General features: G+C 42.3%; 1 protein-coding gene across 9 annotated transcripts in view; it reads right to left on the bottom strand.

Moving 5' to 3' along the window:
• Positions 1 to 19,142, bottom strand: part of svila (supervillin a) — a 41,256-nt gene that overhangs the window by 111 nt on the left and 22,003 nt on the right. For 7 of the 9 annotated variants that reach the window (XM_069667021.1, XM_069667026.1, XM_069667027.1 and 4 more), the window contains 23 exons: positions 15,048 to 15,128; positions 13,569 to 13,734; positions 12,022 to 12,105; positions 11,237 to 11,323; positions 10,151 to 10,328; positions 9,890 to 10,062; positions 9,195 to 9,350; positions 7,263 to 7,399; positions 6,402 to 6,549; positions 6,165 to 6,310; positions 5,785 to 5,960; positions 5,368 to 5,521; positions 4,998 to 5,277; positions 4,588 to 4,742; positions 4,367 to 4,472; positions 3,743 to 3,950; positions 3,460 to 3,593; positions 3,172 to 3,327; positions 2,836 to 2,979; positions 2,563 to 2,684; positions 2,194 to 2,349; positions 1,173 to 1,193; positions 1 to 793 (listed from right to left, as the gene is read on the bottom strand). The exon at positions 1 to 793 is cut by the window's left edge and continues 111 nt beyond it. In XM_069667021.1, coding sequence (XP_069523122.1) covers positions 707 to 793; positions 1,173 to 1,193; positions 2,194 to 2,349; positions 2,563 to 2,684; positions 2,836 to 2,979; positions 3,172 to 3,327; positions 3,460 to 3,593; positions 3,743 to 3,950; positions 4,367 to 4,472; positions 4,588 to 4,742; positions 4,998 to 5,277; positions 5,368 to 5,521; positions 5,785 to 5,960; positions 6,165 to 6,310; positions 6,402 to 6,549; positions 7,263 to 7,399; positions 9,195 to 9,350; positions 9,890 to 10,062; positions 10,151 to 10,328; positions 11,237 to 11,323; positions 12,022 to 12,105; positions 13,569 to 13,734; positions 15,048 to 15,128 — 3,255 coding nt within the window. In that variant the 3' untranslated portion in view covers positions 1 to 706. The remainder of the gene's footprint in view (positions 794 to 1,172; positions 1,194 to 2,193; positions 2,350 to 2,562; positions 2,685 to 2,835; positions 2,980 to 3,171; positions 3,328 to 3,459; positions 3,594 to 3,742; positions 3,951 to 4,366; positions 4,473 to 4,587; positions 4,743 to 4,997; positions 5,278 to 5,367; positions 5,522 to 5,784; positions 5,961 to 6,164; positions 6,311 to 6,401; positions 6,550 to 7,262; positions 7,400 to 9,194; positions 9,351 to 9,889; positions 10,063 to 10,150; positions 10,329 to 11,236; positions 11,324 to 12,021; positions 12,106 to 13,568; positions 13,735 to 15,047; positions 15,129 to 19,142) is intronic. The other 2 variants (XM_069667023.1, XM_069667024.1) reach the window with 2 other exon arrangements.

Raw genomic sequence — 19,142 nt, 5'->3', positions numbered from 1 at the left:
TTAAAAATCACATACATTTCATCTTGTCTTTATCTTTGCCTTTAATCAAGCCACAATACTTTCTTTTACCTCAAACAATAGTGACACTACGTCCAAATAAAGCTGCATCGTTTCATCTTTAAATGGCAAACGGTGAACTGTACAGCGAGAGCTCTGTAATATCCAGTTTAATCACATATGACACACTCCTCCTCAACATGAATATACAGTTTATTTATTCATTTTAAGCTCAGTCAATATTCAGGTAGCGTTTTTCTTTTATTCCTATATGGATTTAATATAAATATAAATTATTTTTCGCATACACGTGGAGAGTGCTGAACAGGCTGACCGACCTGCTCCCACTCTAACAGATGGCTGACAGTGTAACACTGTCTGTCCTGCATATGGTACATATGTACAAACAATAACAAGAGAGTGACATCAAAGAACTATTAACACATTTACTCAGATGTGCATCTGTCTGCATTTGTCTCCTGCTTATACAACCAACATACCAACACAAAGAGCAGATGGGAAGAAAATCTGCAGCACAAGAAGCTGGCCCACCTCTCATCCACTGATCACTTCCTCCACACCTCCTTCCCTCCTCTCGTCTGTCCTCGATGCCCCATCACAGGGCTCACTGTGCTGTGTCTGAACACAAACTAAAGAGGAGTAAAACGACCTCCTTGCAGCTTTTGTTTCCGATGTCTTCAGCTCTCTGTTAGAAAAGTCCTTTAGCTTTCTTCAAGTTCACCTGCTTCCAGGCGGGCAAACCCCCGTACTCCTCTCTGCTCATCTCCAAGGCTTTCTGTTGGAGAGGTCATGCACACAGCGAGTCAGAACAAACGGATTGTTTAAAAAATCAAACCATCAAATCCTGCATCCTGCATGAGGAGGATTAAATAACCTCTGAGAGCACACTCATGCATCAGTGAGATATCACGGATATCATTCTTCAGTTCACGTCCACGCTAAAACATGATCTGAGCTCATATGTCCAGTTTCAGTACTGTGTCCACACCAGCTTGTAGATAGTGAGAGAACAACATGCTAAACACATGTTAGATGTTTCATCAGAGAGGATGTAAAAAACAGTGATGAGGTAGAGTTTGAGAGAAAGGGGGTTATTGTGAGGATGCTGTGTGATAGGAGCACAAGTCCATCCATGCTCAAGTCAGAGGACTCACCTTCCCATAAGCCCCTACACCCTGGAGGGTGAATGAATGAAATATTTAAGTTAAAAAAAACAAGACAGGAAGATATAAAGAAAAATGTAGAACATGAAAAAGGACAGAATTTTGGAAAGAAAGGCAGAAGCGAACAAGCTGATGTATTGATACCAAGCTAGATTTCCAAAACCTCAGTGCTTCTTGACAAAGTCATATTTAAGTGAAGTTATATGAATAAGTATCAGTTCAGTATAAGTTCTTTGGTATCGTCCACAAATCAAGTGAAAAGACCAACAATAACTGATCTAGAAACAAATATCACTGTCGATAACCATCTCAGCGAATACTACAGTTTTAGGATATCAAGAGATACGGTATCAAACTAATTAGACAGTATTAAGATATTTTTATTATATTATTAGGTCAGTATTCATAAGTTAAAGTAAAAATAGACCGTATTCTTGTTTGAACAAACACTGTTATAATTTTATAAAACAATACGTTTCATCATGTAGAGTTCAGGATGTTCTAATACTAAAGGGTAGATATAATGAACACATAGATCTCAGCAAATGCACATCATTTTTATACAGTGTTGTTCCATAAAAGTATGGCACTGCAACCCAACTGAAAATAGCCCCAAATAAATGTTCCTCTTGTTGTGTAACATTTGATAAATACTACAGTGGCCAGCTAAAATGAGAGACTTCTGCAGCAATAACAAGTCTGCCGTTATCTTAAGGATTGACATCTTTCCAAATGAATGAACTGAGCTTCACAGAGAGGAACACAGGCAGCATCTTTCATGTGGTTTATTAGCAATGGGGCGATTTTAGAATAGCACCAATCTGATTATTTAAAGGTAGAGTACACCATTCTATATTTTAATTGCCAATTATGTTTTGGCAACAAGCTGAGCATCACACATTTTTGACATATTATGGGCTAAATATTATTATCTAAATAGTGTATGTGGTTCAGATTTAACACATGCAGCATTTTTAAAGTAACATCAGAGCGGTCTGAAGACTGTTCTCACCTCAAAATCCTCGTCAGACAGGTAGACCTCCAGGCGAAGAGGGTCCACCCCCTCAGGCAGCGGCCGGGCGAGAAGATCAGGCAGGGGGTACGTGGTCTTACACAGCCGGGCCAACACGTCCTCCACCAGGATAATCTGGTTACACACCTCTGCCTCCTGATAACACACACACTTAATATTAATGGATGGAAAAAGATGGCTCACAGCTGGACTGGTTCGTTCCAGAGAGTATAAGGCTCCTTTTTATACATGTGTTTCGGTACAGTATACACACTAATGGCTACAGACAGACAGACGCTGTCAGCAATACTGGTTCATATCAGATGATGTAGCTGGGAGTAATGGGATAACATGATTAGCTCCACACACCCTCTCAGTGATCTCAGCGATGTCCTCTCTGTGCTCCCAGCTGGGGAACATGTTGGTGAAGGTGAGCGGCTCCAGACCAGCGTGGATCAGATACGCTTTGGGAGGCTTCTTCTCATTCTTCTCTGTGGAGACAAAACAGAAAACAAATCCTTGGTTTCAAACAAGTACTGTACGGGTTATAAGCTGTCGTTGGCCTGAAAGAAAGAGCTTAAATGTTTCATCAAGCAGTCACAGAGGGTTGTGTCGAATAAAGAGAAGAGAGAAGTGGAATACCTCTGCAGTACTGCAGCACAGTCTCCATGGCACACTTCCTGTCCGAGTCCCAGCGCATTCTGGCTGAGCCGGTGCTTTCACTGTCCTGAGGCCACCAGCCCTGCCACAGATACACCTCATGGTGGTTGTCAACCAGGAACAGGCCTGAAGATAAGAGGAAGAATACAATAAACCATCTTTAGGACTTTCAATTGGGGTGATTGCTCATCGATTATTAATGGTATGAATTTTTCAAGAAAGTTCACTGTTGCAACCAATTTTCTAATATTAGAATAAACTGTTTGCTGGAAGCTGAGACGTGTTTCTTTACAGTAAGAACAAAGCAGGAGAGTTCACCTGGCTGTGAAGCTGCATACAGATCCTCCTGGAGGAAAGGCATCGAGTTGACCTGTTTGGGGTCTCTGGAAGGATACAGAAACTCTATAGCTGAAAACTCCCCTGAGCTGCTGCTCAGCTGGTACAGACGAGGTGTGAAGTTAAATCTCCCAGGGTCTGAGGGTTGAATATTAAACACCAGAGGACACTAGTTAGTGACATCATCCACAGCTTTTTTGACATTAAAGGAACAAACATTTTAAATCAGACTTTATGGACTTTAGGTTTTATGGACGTTGGTTCCCCGACCTTGCAGCATGCAGTCGTAAGCTTTCCTGTCCCTCCTCCCCAGAGGTTCCCAGAATCCTGCTGGCTCTGCTCCCTCGTCGAATTCCCGGATGGTCACCTTGCTGCTGCTGTGGAGGCCTGCTTCCAGAGGACAACTGCAAAAACACAGAGGTGTCACACTTACTGATGATAACAAAATAGATTTATATCACAATCATTCTCCAAGAATAATCAAAGAGCTTTCGGGAACGTCATCTCTTGTATCACTTCGACTTTCAGGGGAGAAAATAAAGCCTCCACTCACTGCTCTTTGATTTTGTTGGCAGCCGTGCGTGCCACTTCTCGTGTGTGTGTCTGAGACTTGCAGCCGTGCCACAGGTAGATGAGAGCCTGGCTGACGCTCAGCAGCACCATGGAGACTCTGGAGCGCAGGCTGCTGCAGTGACACGCCACCTCCAGCAGGTGGCCCTCCACATCCACCTCTCCCCGCACACAGTACAGACGCCAGTCATCTGGGAGCAGGACACACGAGAGGTAAGGGTTTTACAGTAAAAGAGATTTCTTTATACATTTTAGACCAAAGGAAAGACGAAACTTGTAAGAAGGAAAAATAGTGAAGGTGTGCGCTTCTGTAAGTTGTGTTTTTCCCACAAAACTGTTTCTAATATTAAAATCGACTCACAGTTCTCAAACATATGAGTCACTCATTACAGGCAGAAGGATTTACATGACTGCAGCAGAAACACAAGTCCAAGAAGCAGTGTGAGTCATTTTAAATTGTCATTGATCAAGTATAATTCAGAAAATGTGGACCTTCAAACAGAACATTTGCTGATTCAGCCTCTACAGAAAGTGATGGATTAGCAGCAGAGAGCAAACTGTGTTTGTGCTGATTGCCCAGGATCTAAAAGCAGCGATGTGGGCTTACTTTGTGAGCTTTCCTCCTCCTCTTCTCTCTTCCCGGAGTGCACGACCATCCCTCCTTTGAAGCACTGCAGGAAACACGGAGGCTCCTTACCCTGCTGGACCTGAACCTGGAGGCAGATGAAAGGAAACAGAAACTTGCTGAATATAATTCATTGTAAAAAAGAAAAATGGACAAAACAGGCTTGTATTCATGGTAACATATCAAGACAGTCGTTCCTGTACCTGTGCTCCCCGCTCCTCGTCCAGCTCCACCGTCATCAGTGCCGATGTTCCTTTCTCACTGACGGTGGCGTTGCGACCCTGCCAGAAGAAGTAGCAGCACTTCTCCTTCCCGGGCCCTGCCGTCTTCTGCTGCTCCGGGTTCTGTCTCCTCCCAACTGATAGCAAGACATTATTAATTTATTAAAGACACTACTCTACAAATGCACATCAAAATAACCTAATTTCTCCCTGAAGAACTTATATTTCATATTTTTTTATATTTTTATATTCAAACATGTAAGCTACAATTTTCTCCCTCTATTTTCCTATAATGTTTCTCACAAATAAAACAAAACCTTTTCTAAATTACGTGTCAATAGAAAAATTAAGTCTGTGAGATGAAAGCAGCGTGTATAGTTGATGACACTAACCTGCCGCGCTGACCATGTACTTCCACTTCATCACGTACGTGTCGCCCTCATGAAACTGCCCGATGCTCTGCCGCGGCAGGCGGCTGTAGTCGAACTCCAGGATGTGCCACACCTCCACCGCCAGAGTGCTGATCTCGTAGCTCCGCCAGTCCTCTGCCTCCACCAGGCCGTAGCCCCGCCCCACATTGAACCCGTCCAGTTTGGTGCAGATGGGTCCCTGATGGACGGGCACCATGAGGGAGGCGTCGTACGCATGGGGCGGTTCAGAGGTGGACTGCTCCTAGATAAATAACAGCAATAAAAGGGTTGTAAGAGAGCTACGGAGTCCGCATGTGATACAGTTTAATAAGACTGAAGTTCTTCTTGATACCCTTTGTTCAGTGATGTGATCGTTGGTGGTTCTTGTGGGACTGGGTGTTTTCCTGGAGTCGCTCCAGTCCAGGAACTTCTCTTTGAACAGGGTGGTTTCATTGTGTTGAGTCAGTCTGCCGAACACTGCCCAGTCAGGTCGGCCCTGACCTTTCCTACAGGTGAACAAGATACAGTACGTGAATGATACAACACCTGTGCTTCAGTCACTGAGAAGGTCCTCAATCCACTGGTTTAGTCGTTGGTTTCCTATGCACTAGTTTACAAGGTTGGCATTAGGAAACATTAAACTTTCCCCTTGAAGTTTCTGAAATGTGCTGAGCCGCAGACAACAGAGGGTATACACATGTTCTGTAATTATCCTGTAAATTATCTACTGCATAAAATCATACATGTGTACAACAGTAAGTTTCCATACTTGGGTATGAGTGGGTTGCACTCCCCCGGGTCGAGCGGGTTGATGTCACAGTTTGTGTAGTCAAATGTGCCGTTCCACAGGTGCTTGGCCAGCTGGAAGGCCACCTTCCTCTGTGCCAGCGTCACTTCCTTTCCATGCCAGATGTACATCTCACTGCCAAAGTCAAACACCAAAACCTGCACAGAAACAGACAAGAGACAGTTGTTATTTATTTACAGGCATTGCCATCTTCCCCGGTGTGATTTCTCCTATACACCAGGTGGCGCCAAAGCAATGAACAAAAACACGGCTGTAGATCCCACTGTAAGAAACAATGAAGCTCTGTCTAATCCAAAGCTAAACATCCTGTTAAATATTTGTGACATGTCAGGTTGTCTGACCTCTTTGGGGTTGAGTAGGGAACAACGAGGCATCTTGGCCCAGAAATCATCATCTGGGACCAGTTTGTCGTCCATCAGGCGGTAAATACAGTTCGTCTCCACGATGGCTCCCTCGTACAGCTCGTCTTCATCTGGCGTTCCTGCAGCTACAAGAAGTAAAACAAAGCATCAGTTTACATTTCTCATCTTCAGGGACTGCTTCCTCAAGATTGGCTTTATGTCAGATCAAATTCTTACACTGAAAACTCGACTGCCCTCCCAGAATCTTCCAGAAATCCTTGGCAGCGTGGCTTTGTGTGTTGACGGCCTCCTCGATGACCTGGACGTAGTTGGCACGGCAGCCCAAGTCTCTCTTGCTCTGGATGAAGTTTGCCAACTCTGCAGCCTGAAAAAATGACAAAGACTTTTATTTTATTATACTGATCAGTGTGTGAAACTAACATATTATTACCATGCAAAAATATGAGGACTGTATCCCCACATTTTTAAGGTTTGTCTGTTGACGGCAAGCAAACTAATGTATTTTCTGCAAGTTGGACAGAGTTTACTTGCAATTTTGACAGATTCTCTCTCTCCTACACACCTGTCCTATGACACAGAAGTTTTTCTTTACTTCAAGGATTATTTTTTGAATCATTACACCCTGTCATTTTTGGGGCAGGGGAAGTTCAAGCTCATTACTCAGGATGTCTAAAATACAAAGAAAAGTCTGCAAACTTTAATGAACTGGACCCAAAAAGCCCCTCATACATAATGTCGGTCACGGATAAGAGCTTTCCTTTTAGTCCGATTGAGGTCATAGCTCTGTTGTGCCAATAAAAGGTCATCAGACCAATCAGGGCTTTGAACAATAGCCTTGTTTTGTTTCTGTTTCCTGCAACAACCCCCAGACACACACACACACCCCCTTTCCTTTCCAACAACACACACTTCTTCCTGTGCTGTGTCACCGTTTGCTTCCTCTCAGCGGTGTGTTTACATCCTGAATGTGAAGTGTGACCTAAATTACGGTACACTAAACATGTGTTTTGATATGGCTGACACACAGACGAGCCTGCGTTCTCTGTTTTGGAATGTTTTTGCAGCATTTAAAAAGACCTTGTTTTTCTCGATGACGTTGGCGAACTCTCCGGTCCAGACGAAGCAGTTGTGCGGAGTGATGAGTAGGAAACAATCGCCGCTGTTCAGGGAGGACGCTCTGGGCTCCACCAGCCTGGTCTGGACGTGCCGTCGGCCTGGTGTTACAGGGGAACAAGAAAAAACACAAACAAACAGATGGCATATCAGTGGCAGCTCTGATTATCAGTGTAAGCATGCCTGGGTTATCATGCTAGGGGTGTTTGGGCAACAATGTGCCAGGCATGACCATCTGACCCTGTACATGTATGAACATGTGTCCGCCTTGTTAAGTACTCTTTCCTTGGCCTACATTGAATCATATATATCTCTTATAGAATCTCTCAGGATCCCATTGTCTCTTTAGTTGATCCAAGGAGAAGCTCCTGTAAAGCACGCCACCACTCAGTGCACAAAGCGGTCCCCCTGGTGTTTATGTGGGTTTGCTTGGGATTACATTGCATGCTGTTTGGAGGAGAGGATCAGCCCAGGATAGTGTGAGGTGACCAGGGGAGAATGATTTAGAGCCACAGCTGTCACCAAAAGACGAGTGGAGGAGGCGCAAAGACACCAAAATAGACCAAGTCTCGTGTCCCGTTTTAGATATCCTATCCTATTTAGATAGGGACACCCTTGAAGCAGCATCCTCTCAAGCTTTGTGTGTAGAACAGCAGCTACTGTATTTGTTGTTTTTCTATATATATTTTGTGTTAGTCTCCACAAAACAAACAAGCCACTTTAAAAAACTGAGGTAAGGAGGGAAACAGATGTTTTCTATACATTTCTGTTTGCCTTGCTTGTTTCTGTAGTGACCATGCATCATTCTAAAGCCTGTCAGGCTGCCCTTAATCTTTACTTTTGTCAGGGTTGTGATTACTTTAAGAAATACCTCTGATGGCCTCTGTGCCCTCTTTCACTACCCACCACTTAATTCGGTCCAAATGAAATTATGTTGGCCGTTTCACCTGCCTGTCTACCTGCCCACACTCTGACAGTGGCCTCAGTGTGAATGAGTAGAGTCTTACAGAATCTAAACTAGCGACCACGTCCAACAAGAATAACAGTGCACTTCACAGCTGCACCAGCTGCATCCAACACTCTGTTGTGGACACATCCTACAATATAAGTGAGGTAGAGCTTGAGTGGCTTTGACATTTGCACTTGTTTGGTTGTCTTGTTTTTCCTTTTGGATATATTTAAAATGAGAATTGTATTTCATATGTCTTCTTGCTATTTTTCTCAATAAAAATATTAAAAAAATGAAAACACAGCAGAAATGCTGTAATGAGAATGCCACACCAACAGACGGCGATATAACCCAGTCATGCAAAGAAGAAGAAGAAAATCGCGGCCAATCAAAAGTATGAAAAGATCTATTGCTAGAAGACTACCTGGTGGGCTGCAATGGCGCATCGAGGAATATAGTGAATGAGTAACTGTACATAAATGCGTAAACATGTAAAAGTCCTGTTAGCACGGTTAGAAGCATCACTGTTTTTGTCACGTCAGTCATTTTGCACGGAAATTCGCCTCATTTGTGATGCCTCACAAAGGAGATAACGGCACACAGCCTGACGTCACGAGCCAAAAACGCTGTTTACCCCGTCTACACGTATCCGTAGAAACGGAGTTTCTAAAAGTCTCACCCTGGCTGGAGTTTTACAAAAGACCCGTTTTGGACGAAAAGCCAAAACACAGAGAAAAAGCTATGTTTTAAAAAATACCCATGTACATGAAGACATGGAGTTATTACTCTGTTTCATCACTGCTTCCTCAAAGTCAGAAGCTAGACTTCACACAAAATGTGTAACTACTGGAATTAAGGCCGTAAAATAGAAGAGAGAGGGTGAGAAAAAAATCTTGTGAGTGCAGGTGCACCTGTTTGTGTACGTTGGTCTTTTTCATTCAACTGACCTTTGACCTGTAAGAGCATGAGCTTCTTGTAAGGCACGGCGCTGTTGTTGGACATCTGCTCGGAGATGTTGACGCTGCGCAGGTTGACGTTGCTGAAGTTCTCCTTGCTGGCCAGACCAGCGAGAGCCACATCAGAGAGACCCGAGTTCTTACTCACTGCAGGGAACAGGAGGGAGCACAGAGAGGGGACATGAGACATAACCATAACATTTAATGTTTACATGCAGCCCCTATACACAGAGGGGATAAGCTTAAGTGTTAACGACCTCTCAAGCCAGACACTAAAGGTCTCTATATGACTGCAACAAATATAGAACGCTCCAGAGACAGTTCAAGTGTTTTTATTGCTGTCAGAGGAGATGAAGCAGGAAGCTATGGGAGCAACATGACATTGACTTGTACACTCACACAACAAGCTGCTCAGCTTTTGTGTACTGCTCTGCACAATGAAAGGAAACTGACTGCAGTCACAGATGTAGGTCAGTGTAAGTCCCAGAGTAGCTTGAGTTGGTGTTTTCACAGCATGGAGAGACAACTTTAAGACTGTAGAATATTAATCATCTTAATTTTGTATCAGGATTTATGTGTGCATGTTCAGCTAGTTAACCTTTAATGTTTTAGAGTTGTACTGTGCAAATTTACAATACATTTTTGACAAGTCACATGTTGCACCTCTAAGTGTGTTGGTCACTCACTCTTCTCTGCCTTCATCCTCTTGCTTTCCAGCAGGCCGATGTTGAGCCTCTGCTCCGTGTACTCATGCCTGATGTCCTCCCTGGCAGCCAGCATCTTCAGAGGGTTCCTGGATGACTGGACGTTACGCGCCGGGCGCACCGCACGCTTGTGCTGCACCATCTCCGAGGTCAGCCTGCGTGGAGGTCAGAGACGAAGTAAATACAAAGTTCTGTCTCTTAGGGGTTCTCATTTAAAAATGACCTCTGGCGGCGAGAGCTTACTTTGGCACCTGGGGACCGAAGATGGCGTCGAAGTCGTCGTCTATCTCGACCTTGTTGGTGGTGACGGGGAGCTCCTCCACTTGGCGGTAGAACTTGGAGAACGTTTCATCTTCGAGGGTCATCACTTCCTTTACCTTCTTCTCTGTAACTGTGATGGTCGCTTCAGGTAATCCAGACACTGAGAAAAGAAAAGAAATCATACGTTATCTAGAAGTCATTCATACTATGACAGACATTATTTATCAGGTTATTTGTCTATTTAGGAAGACATGTCAAATTTAGAGGGTAACTTTCATTCATGATGAAAACCTTACATAAAACTAGTAAAATTGAACTTAGATATACACGTTAATCATTATTTGTTGTTTTTAATTTTTACATTTAGTATATTCGCTATATTTTATAGTATAACGAGGCCCTCAGCAGATAATGAACTGATGAATTTGAACTTAAATTTCAGCTTGGATATCTCGGTTCTGCCTTTAAGTAATAATCTTGAATCTCATGTGAATAAACGTCTGTTAAGTCTCTATCTATCGCTGAATGAGGTAACACAATGGTGACTGAGACAGTATGGCCCACTGATCAAAGACTTTGTATTTGCAGAATTACAGACTGGGTGTCTGGTGCGACTATCGCGGAAAAAGAAATCAGTGAGGCGTTTTCAGCCAGCAGTGGTTGGTCTGCCAGAGAGGGTAGGCGGAGCTAAGCGGCTGCTTTTCCGGTCTCTGCAAGTGTTGCGAGTAAACAGTAATCTACTATGGCTGAACAAACAAAGAAAAGATGGATGACTACAGATACAACTTCAACAAGAAGTGAAAATCCAAAGAAAAAGAAACAAATTGGACGCTCAGATGAAGGCAAACAATTCACTTAAAAGCAGAAAATACTGAATGCATGAAATATCTGACTGAAATTCTGAAGAAATTAATCACAGAGGAATGAAAATGAATAATTAATGAATGAATTTGTAACTGAATATAAATCTTATAATGCTGGATGGACCATTTCCTCACGGTGCTAACAGTGTTAGAGTCCTGATTCTACCCTCTGTGACTTACAGACAGCATGCCAGACAACACCCACCTTTACTGTTGAGCTTGCCAAGGAATGACTCCAGTTTATCCAGCTTCATGTCTGACTCCAGGTTCAGGTCTGCTATGGCCTTGATCTCTGCAGGACCACACAAACACACAGCTGTTAGAGACATTAATCTACTCTGAGCACAGGTCCGATCTCTGAGGCAGGCAGGCGGTCTGAGGTTCTGTTGTCGACTCTGATGAGTGAGCATGAACGGTTTCACACAGTCACAATGAATTTATCTGAATGTATTTATCATCTCTTACAAGCATTTAACATCTGATTACAGCCACTGAATATGACTTCTTCTGCATTACAGACACATGCTTATTCATGGAGACACCACCTCGGTGTTCTTGTTCTATTAGGCTTAAGATAACCTAATAGAAGTCTCACAGCAACACAAGCCACATCAGTGTTGATGATGTTTGTGGTTTTGATGACGATGATGAACTTTGCATTCAGTGCAACACCGAAAGAGAAGAAGAATACACCTTCAATATCAGACATCTCCTCCATGTCTTTTAAAAGAGAAGCAAAGACAATCAATTACACTGTGACATCCGAACCACAATCAGAAAGCATATTTACAGGTATCCATCTCAGTTATTGACAGCATTACAGCTAATTACTATGTGCAGTCTTAAAGTCTTAAATCAGATTGAAGCAGCAGCCGAGCTCTCCGGTCCTTGTTAAAGAAGCTATATGAACTGTACAGCTCCACATGGCAGCAGAAGACACAGGTAACCAAAGGAAACAGGAGACACAGAGAATACAAGGATCGTACTGACCTTCCTGTGGTTTGGAGATGGCCGGGCTGCTATTCTTATGTTTGGGTGATGCTGGAGACTGGAGAGCTGAGGTGGAGGTTAGCCCTGTTGTATGAACATAGACAGACATAAGAATCTTAATAATGACCACTAAAGCATGCATGCTCTATATATATATATATATATATATATATATGGTATATAAAACTTTTGAAAAATCATAGGTCTTTATTTGCCTTTAATTCCTAGGTGAAGCCAAGATAGGGACGAGGTTAGTTCAAATTACATTTACTGTTACAAGGCACACTTTAAAGTGGTAATCTCGAAGATAAACGGTAACGGTTTATACACTTCCCAGATATCAGACAGTGTCGCATGTGTGACGTCCACATTTGGCTCGGGTTGTAACTCTTGATTTTCCTCTCTGACGGTCGCTTTCCTTTTCAGACTGTTTGCCTTCATCTGAGCGTCGAGTTTGTTTCTTTTTTCTTTCAGATTATTACTGTAAAATACTGATGAACTATAGAGGACCAAACCGTTAAAGGTTGGGTGGACCCCTGTATAATAAAATGTTGGAGCTTTCATACATCACTCATGAAGCATTGTGTCAGTCAACACATTTTCGCAGGACAATTATGTTGCTCGCCTACCGTGACAGTTTTCTGTTTCCTCATCACCAAATATTTCATCAGTCAGATAATCTGGAATATAAACAGTGATTTATACTGAAGGGATCATTTTCAAAATATGATCTGAGACATGTTCAAATAAATATTAAAGGCTTTTTTTGGGGGGGAAACTTTCCAAGAAATTGGGGGCTAATAGGTCCAAAATCATGATCACTTCAGGCCACAGCAGTCTTACAGGCTGTTAAACCCCCACAAAGTGTTTGTTTTTGCTTCTTACAGGCTCCATCTGTTATACAGAGTTTACCAGAACCATTCTTCAGTTGTGTAACAAGCCTTTTCGCTGCTCAATGCAGGAAAAGAGGCTCGTGGTGTGTCTTGATGTCTGGGTACACTTAAAAAGAAAACAACAGGTGTTGTACGCTACAAAAAAAGAGGATGGATGTGCAGCTGTAGTAAAGGTTCTATTGAGTTGAAATAATACATTTAAAAAGTAGTGAACTCTGACTTGAACTAGTACGAACATCAGTAGCTTCAAAAGACAGCCTAAGCTACACAGCCATTGTCTAAGCTGGCATTTCTGATGTTCCCATGACACTCTCCATTTGCCAAAATCTGCCTAAAATGCTCCAATTCTCGAAGACTCAAATGAAACCTTCCATCTGCTGCCCCCAGTAGCCGAGCCTGAAGCTAATGAGGAAAATATCCAACCATTAAATCATTTTCTGCCTGAGCAGAGTGTCTGGTGTCTGGTGCCTGATGGAGGGAAATGGAGAGTCATTTTCCCTGAGCTGCTAATGGAGAGTGAGGCTTTGGAGGATTCAGGGCAGAAAGCAGAGACTCAACTGTGAACTTGACGCTCTGCGGTGTGATGACTCACAAGTTTGTGCATGCATGCTGAATTACACTGAGAGATGGGGAAAGAGGATTTCTCCGTCTCACCTTTCTTCACCATGCGTGCAGCCACAGTGAACTGGGTGGAGTCGTTGGCGGCGCCGTGGCCTTTAGACTTCCAGGCCTCCTCTTGGGATACTATCAACTGTTTCCTCTCCTGGATGGACATGTGAGCCTCGATGCTCTGGCTCTCCAGCTCAGACTCTGCTATTTTCTAAGAAGAGAGAGAAAGAGGGGAGGAGAGAGAAGTTAGTTACAATTAACATTTGTGATGGAGCGAGATTTAAGGAATAATCCACTTTAGGATACTTGTTCACTGTCACATATCATCAGGTGTGATGTTCCATGTATTCCAGGAGCCATTTGCGATCAAACTAGGTCAAAAAGTCAACATTTTGAGAGAATTTTACAGAAAAACTTTGACAGACAAAGACAGAAAGACAGGACTGCATCTTACAATGACAATGGCCTGTGTTTGACAGCGATAAAGTGTTTTAATGTGGATTATTCCTTTAACAGCGGGGCACTTTCACAAAGAGACAAAGTAGCCAAGCAAAACAAGGACACAAAAGAGGGATATATATATACACATGTATAATACCCATTAATTCCACTTTCACATTGAAACATCCACCAACATCTGACAGAGAAATGATCAGTTTCTTTTCAGCTGGATGCACATAAATATATACATGTTTTAGTGTCAATCATAAAGTTTAAATTAAATGAAAAGTTAAAGTGAGGACAAAGAACAAGCAGAAAGGGTCTTAACATCACTCAGTTGGTGCTTGTTTGGAGGAGCAACACCCTATGTTTAACTCTCTGTGAGCAAATACTGCCACTGGGGAGGGGGACGTGTGGGGTTTTTTGCCAGAGCACTGTGCATTGACACGATCACCTTCCGTCTCCAGGGGTGTCTCTCATCCACCTGCGTGGGTCTGGGAGATCTGATGGCCTTCACATCCAGAGGGATGGATAATGAGGAGGGTAAGAAAGGATGAGGATTTAGAGATGAGGATGATAAAAGGTGGTAAAAAATGTCCAAGCTCTGCACAAGCATTAGAAGCTGCAGGGGCTGCCATGCTCACTTTAAGTTCGGGATGGGGAGGAATATTAAGGAGGCAGAAAACAAGAGCAGGATGGCTGCGAAGGACTGCAGAGAAAAACTTATCATTATGTGTATTTGCCATATTTGTTTTGCCAGCGTAGCTGCAGCTGCAGCTGAGTCAGCAGAAAGACTTTCACACATAGTGCAGTTTGGGGGTGTACGATTCTTTAATGCTGAGAAATGCACTTCCAAATAAAGTCATAATGGTGTAGGAGCTATTGCAAAGCTAAGTCTCTGTAGAGCATAGTTAACAGATTCCTTCCATCAACAGGTGGGTTCGAATCAAATACTGAAGTTGTCTGTGTAAACACTTATCTGTGTGTAATGTGATTTATAGAGTTCAGAGCTCGGTGGTGTAAGCGTGGAGGTGGCTTTGCAAGCAAGAAATGCATGCAGCAAACGCTGATGCAACGCCCTACCTGGATGGCTGACTCATCGGGGGAGGGAGAAAGGAAAGGAGGCTCAGGAGGAGGAGAGAAAGTAGAGGCAAAGACTGGCTCCTACAGAGGCCACGGAGGGAGGAATCACACACACACACATACACAGAGGGTATTATAGCTGCAGGGCCAGAACCAGGATTTTAGAAATACTGGGCTAATGGGGTTCAAATCCGTCACTAAATCCAACACGTGGAAAACAGTTTAAGGTTAATACTGAGCAGCCTGAAAACTATTAATTATAATAAATACACCTGATGCCATCACAAAGACAGCTTATCATGGCTGGAGGGTAAAATGACAGAAAGCCTGATGAACAAACATGTGATGTGGAGTTAGAAAGAGGTGGGAAATGCATTTTGATGAAGTTTATAATACAGTGATTTAGGAGTTAACCCATGTCGGTAACTCAGAGTTGTGATATTTCAGCCTCTGCTGTTTCCATTTTGACCAGTCTTTTTTTAACCCGTCTCTGGCAAGTCCCCCAAGTTCATGGGAGTGCAACCAAATCTAGTGCAGACGAGCGTCTGCTCAGCTGTGATGCTCCGCTACATGTGCTGCAGAGAGTGCTCACCACACCATTTCTAAATCAACACAAGGCTTGTATAACAAGTATTTTATGTTCTGGACAAAAAATGTTTTCATTTTGGGGCATATAGGAAAACATGTACCCCATTTTAGATACATCAGAGATAGGCCCATATCGTCCTGATAATAGTTTCTTCTTTGCCTACAAAGTTAAGTTGAAAATTCTAATGGACCTTAAAAAATGTCACATGTAATATTTATGTTATTTAAAGAGAAACTCTTCCTCATGTCATTAAACCCCTCCCCTCACAGATACGTTTACCAAGGACATGACCTCAGTGGTAGCTGCAGCTCTAAGCAGCTGGAGAGGAAACAGAAGACAGGGCAGGGAAGTGAGCATGTTTGAGAGAAACGTCGACAACAGTTCTGGCCCATCATCCAATAAATATCTCCTGCAACGTAATGTATGTTACAGAGATGTAAAGGTTCATTTGCACACAATGTGAATCCATCCACAGACACTGTGTGTGAGACTGTGAGGGACCGAGTCATAACTGTGAAAGCCAACGACCAGAGGAGGGATGAATTAGAGAGGCACACACCGTAAGTACAACACCGTCACCGTGGTAGGAGAGGGAAACAACCACACACTATACCACCACCATTACCACCACATGTACACACACACACACACACACACACACACACACACAGATATGTGTGTTACAGCAAGGATGTATTTATCAAGACTGTGTGTTAGCAGCCAGGAAATGTGGCTTAGAAATTTAGATCTCTAATCCAGTCCAGTTTTAATGCACTTGATAAATATCAACGCTGCGTGCTTGTGTGTGTGTGTGTACGAGAGAGAGAGATATTGGCCTTGCACACTGGCCTTACCCAGAGCTGATCGGACACAGCAAACTCATCGATCATCATCAGTGCTTCATCGTCCTACAGACAAGCAGCGGCAGGAAAGAAGGGACATGTTTTCTGATGGCTCGGTTGTCCCGTAAATTATTGCATCAAGGCCAAATCACATGATCAACTCCATTAATATCCACAACAAACTTAATCATCACATTCGTTGTCCCTTTCAGTGTCTAAATACTTACTTTTGTGGGAAAATTGAAAGACTACAAATGGTGCAATAAAAGTGGCACACCATAGGGGTTTGTATTGGCAGGAATCAGGCAATATAATATGCAAGATGATACAGGGGTTACGATTAAATGCACTGCGATACATTGCCATATATGAGCATGGGGAAATGTTGCGCCCTGTCTGTTCAATTGGACTGTGTTCTTTGTGTTCACACTAGCAATATGTGCTACTTCTTCCTGTAAACAATGTATCATTGGAATGAAGGAGATAGATTAACACACTGCCATCTAGTGGACGGGGTTCAAACAAAAAGCACAACTGAATCTAAATCTTTACATGATAAAAATTATAAATCGATAAGGTTTAGTATAACAGTATAACAAAAGTACAAATTGTGATTCTAAAGGGCATCGTTAGGTTCTTGCGCCCCTAGCAGGCTACTGCCATCAGATACTCTGTCCCTGGTTGGAACAATAGGGAGTCTGTATTTGCTCTGCTGTTGGCTCTTGTTCGACTCTGCAGAGTTTCATATCTGCACAGATCTTTAGTGTTGCTCTTCTTTGATCTAATATAGGAAATTGAGTGAGTTGTGTCCACTGGCTCTGGTGAATAGGAGGATGAAAACAAGATTAACAGCATCATCTGTCCTTCCCCGTGACCTCTACTCGGCTGTCACTTGAACCTACAAAAAAAACTTGTATTTCCTGATTTGATTAAAGCATCGTGTAGAAAAAAATTCAAAACAGCAAAACAGATCATTCACCATCGCGTCAGCCGTGACCTCATATGACCTGAACGTGTCGAGCAGTGGTGTCGAGTGAAGCTGAACAAACTCTGATAAGCAGCTGGAAACAAAAACAGCCTCGCTGACGTGGACGGTAGCTGTTGTGAATTTGTCTAAACAGAGAGGTAACTGTATCGTCCCACCCAGGTACTCACCTCAGAAACAAGCAGAGGATACCAACAGAGAAACACAGTCAACATGCAGAGGGTGAAATGAGGTTTATTTTCTTTAAAGGTAAAGGACAGGCATGCAGACAGAGGAGTGAAAGTTGACATGAAAGCAAACAAGACAACATGCAGACGCACTACAGATGACAGTTAGTTAGACAGAGTTCAGACAGCATAATTAATTATTCTCTGAGTAAAATTTATCTCAACATGTTTGTAATTTAGTCAAAAATAGAGTTTTATTTCAGTGTTATGTATCCTGATTTTCATCATTTGAAATGGTTAAAAATGCAACGTGCTTTAAAAACACATCAGGCTGCTACACATGGAATTACATGGCAGCAATTATTAAAATTCAATCATTTAAATTAAAGGATACATGACATGAGTGAAATTTTAAGATCTAATGTTATAGTCTAAAATGCATACACACAACTAAAACTAAAATAAAACCCTGATTAATATTTCTGTCTACTTGTGTTCTAAGGCTAAAACTTACAAGGTAATGACTATTTCAATTTTAATTTAGAAATTAAAAAGGAAATTGACATTTTCAAATCACCAGACAACATTCAGCACACATAGCCTATATCTGAGATTTCACATGTTCATTGTTGTCATGGCAGTCTAATGAGTGAGAGTACATTGAGAATTATTTGTCAGATTAATTCACAATCAAATTTTCACTTTTGCCAAAATGATGTATTTTCAAATATAAAAAGGAAATGTAATTTTGATTTAAAAAGTGTATTTCTTATGTAGTTTTAATTATCATGAATTATCATATAAGCACAAATTAACAATTACTTATCAAATGATGTCATTTGAATATTGGCAGCCATATACGGAGGCCCTTAGGGGACATGCATCCATACATTACTGTATATTTACTCCATTTTCCCGTGACAAAGAGTAATTTCGTCGTTTTTTTTAAATCTCAACTTATTTATTAAGTTATCACGAGATAACGACACGTGGCACCACTGTCACATCAGATGATTATAACTCGTATCCCTAGATCTGCGAAGGCACAAAGCAAACATAGAAACAGGCTTAACTTAGCTCATCAGTGAGGGCAATGGCAGCATGGCAGGTCCTGGTCTGTAATATCACAGTGACCAGCCTGTTGTTCTATTTTCGAGATCGCTGGAAAATTATTTTGTTATCTCGAGATAATTGGAAAAATAAGTTGAGATCTGAGTAATTAAAATGTATGGATGTATGTCCGCTACGGGCTCCCGTAGCCATGCACTTCCACATGTTGGGAATGAAAATAGTACACCATTTAAGAATGTGTGACTGATCCTGATACAACTACATCTATTCTGCTGCCATGACCAAAATGAATGCAAATTAACTCTTGATGCAATCCAAGTACAAACACAGAGCAGCTGTTTATGTGACAGAGGAAAGAGACAAAGAGATCAAAAGACACAGACACGGACAATACAGCACCTCTCTGTTTAGATACATCCAACTGTTACCACATGTTGTTGT

This window comes from Semicossyphus pulcher, unplaced genomic scaffold (assembly GCF_022749685.1).
Source record: "Semicossyphus pulcher isolate SPU_LCO1_2020_fin unplaced genomic scaffold, fSemPul1.0.p SCAF_18, whole genome shotgun sequence".
NCBI classification, from domain to species: Eukaryota; Metazoa; Chordata; class Actinopteri; order Labriformes; family Labridae; genus Semicossyphus; species Semicossyphus pulcher.
Note: the sequence above shows the minus strand (reverse complement) of the source record. Positions and strands in the feature narration are given on the sequence as shown.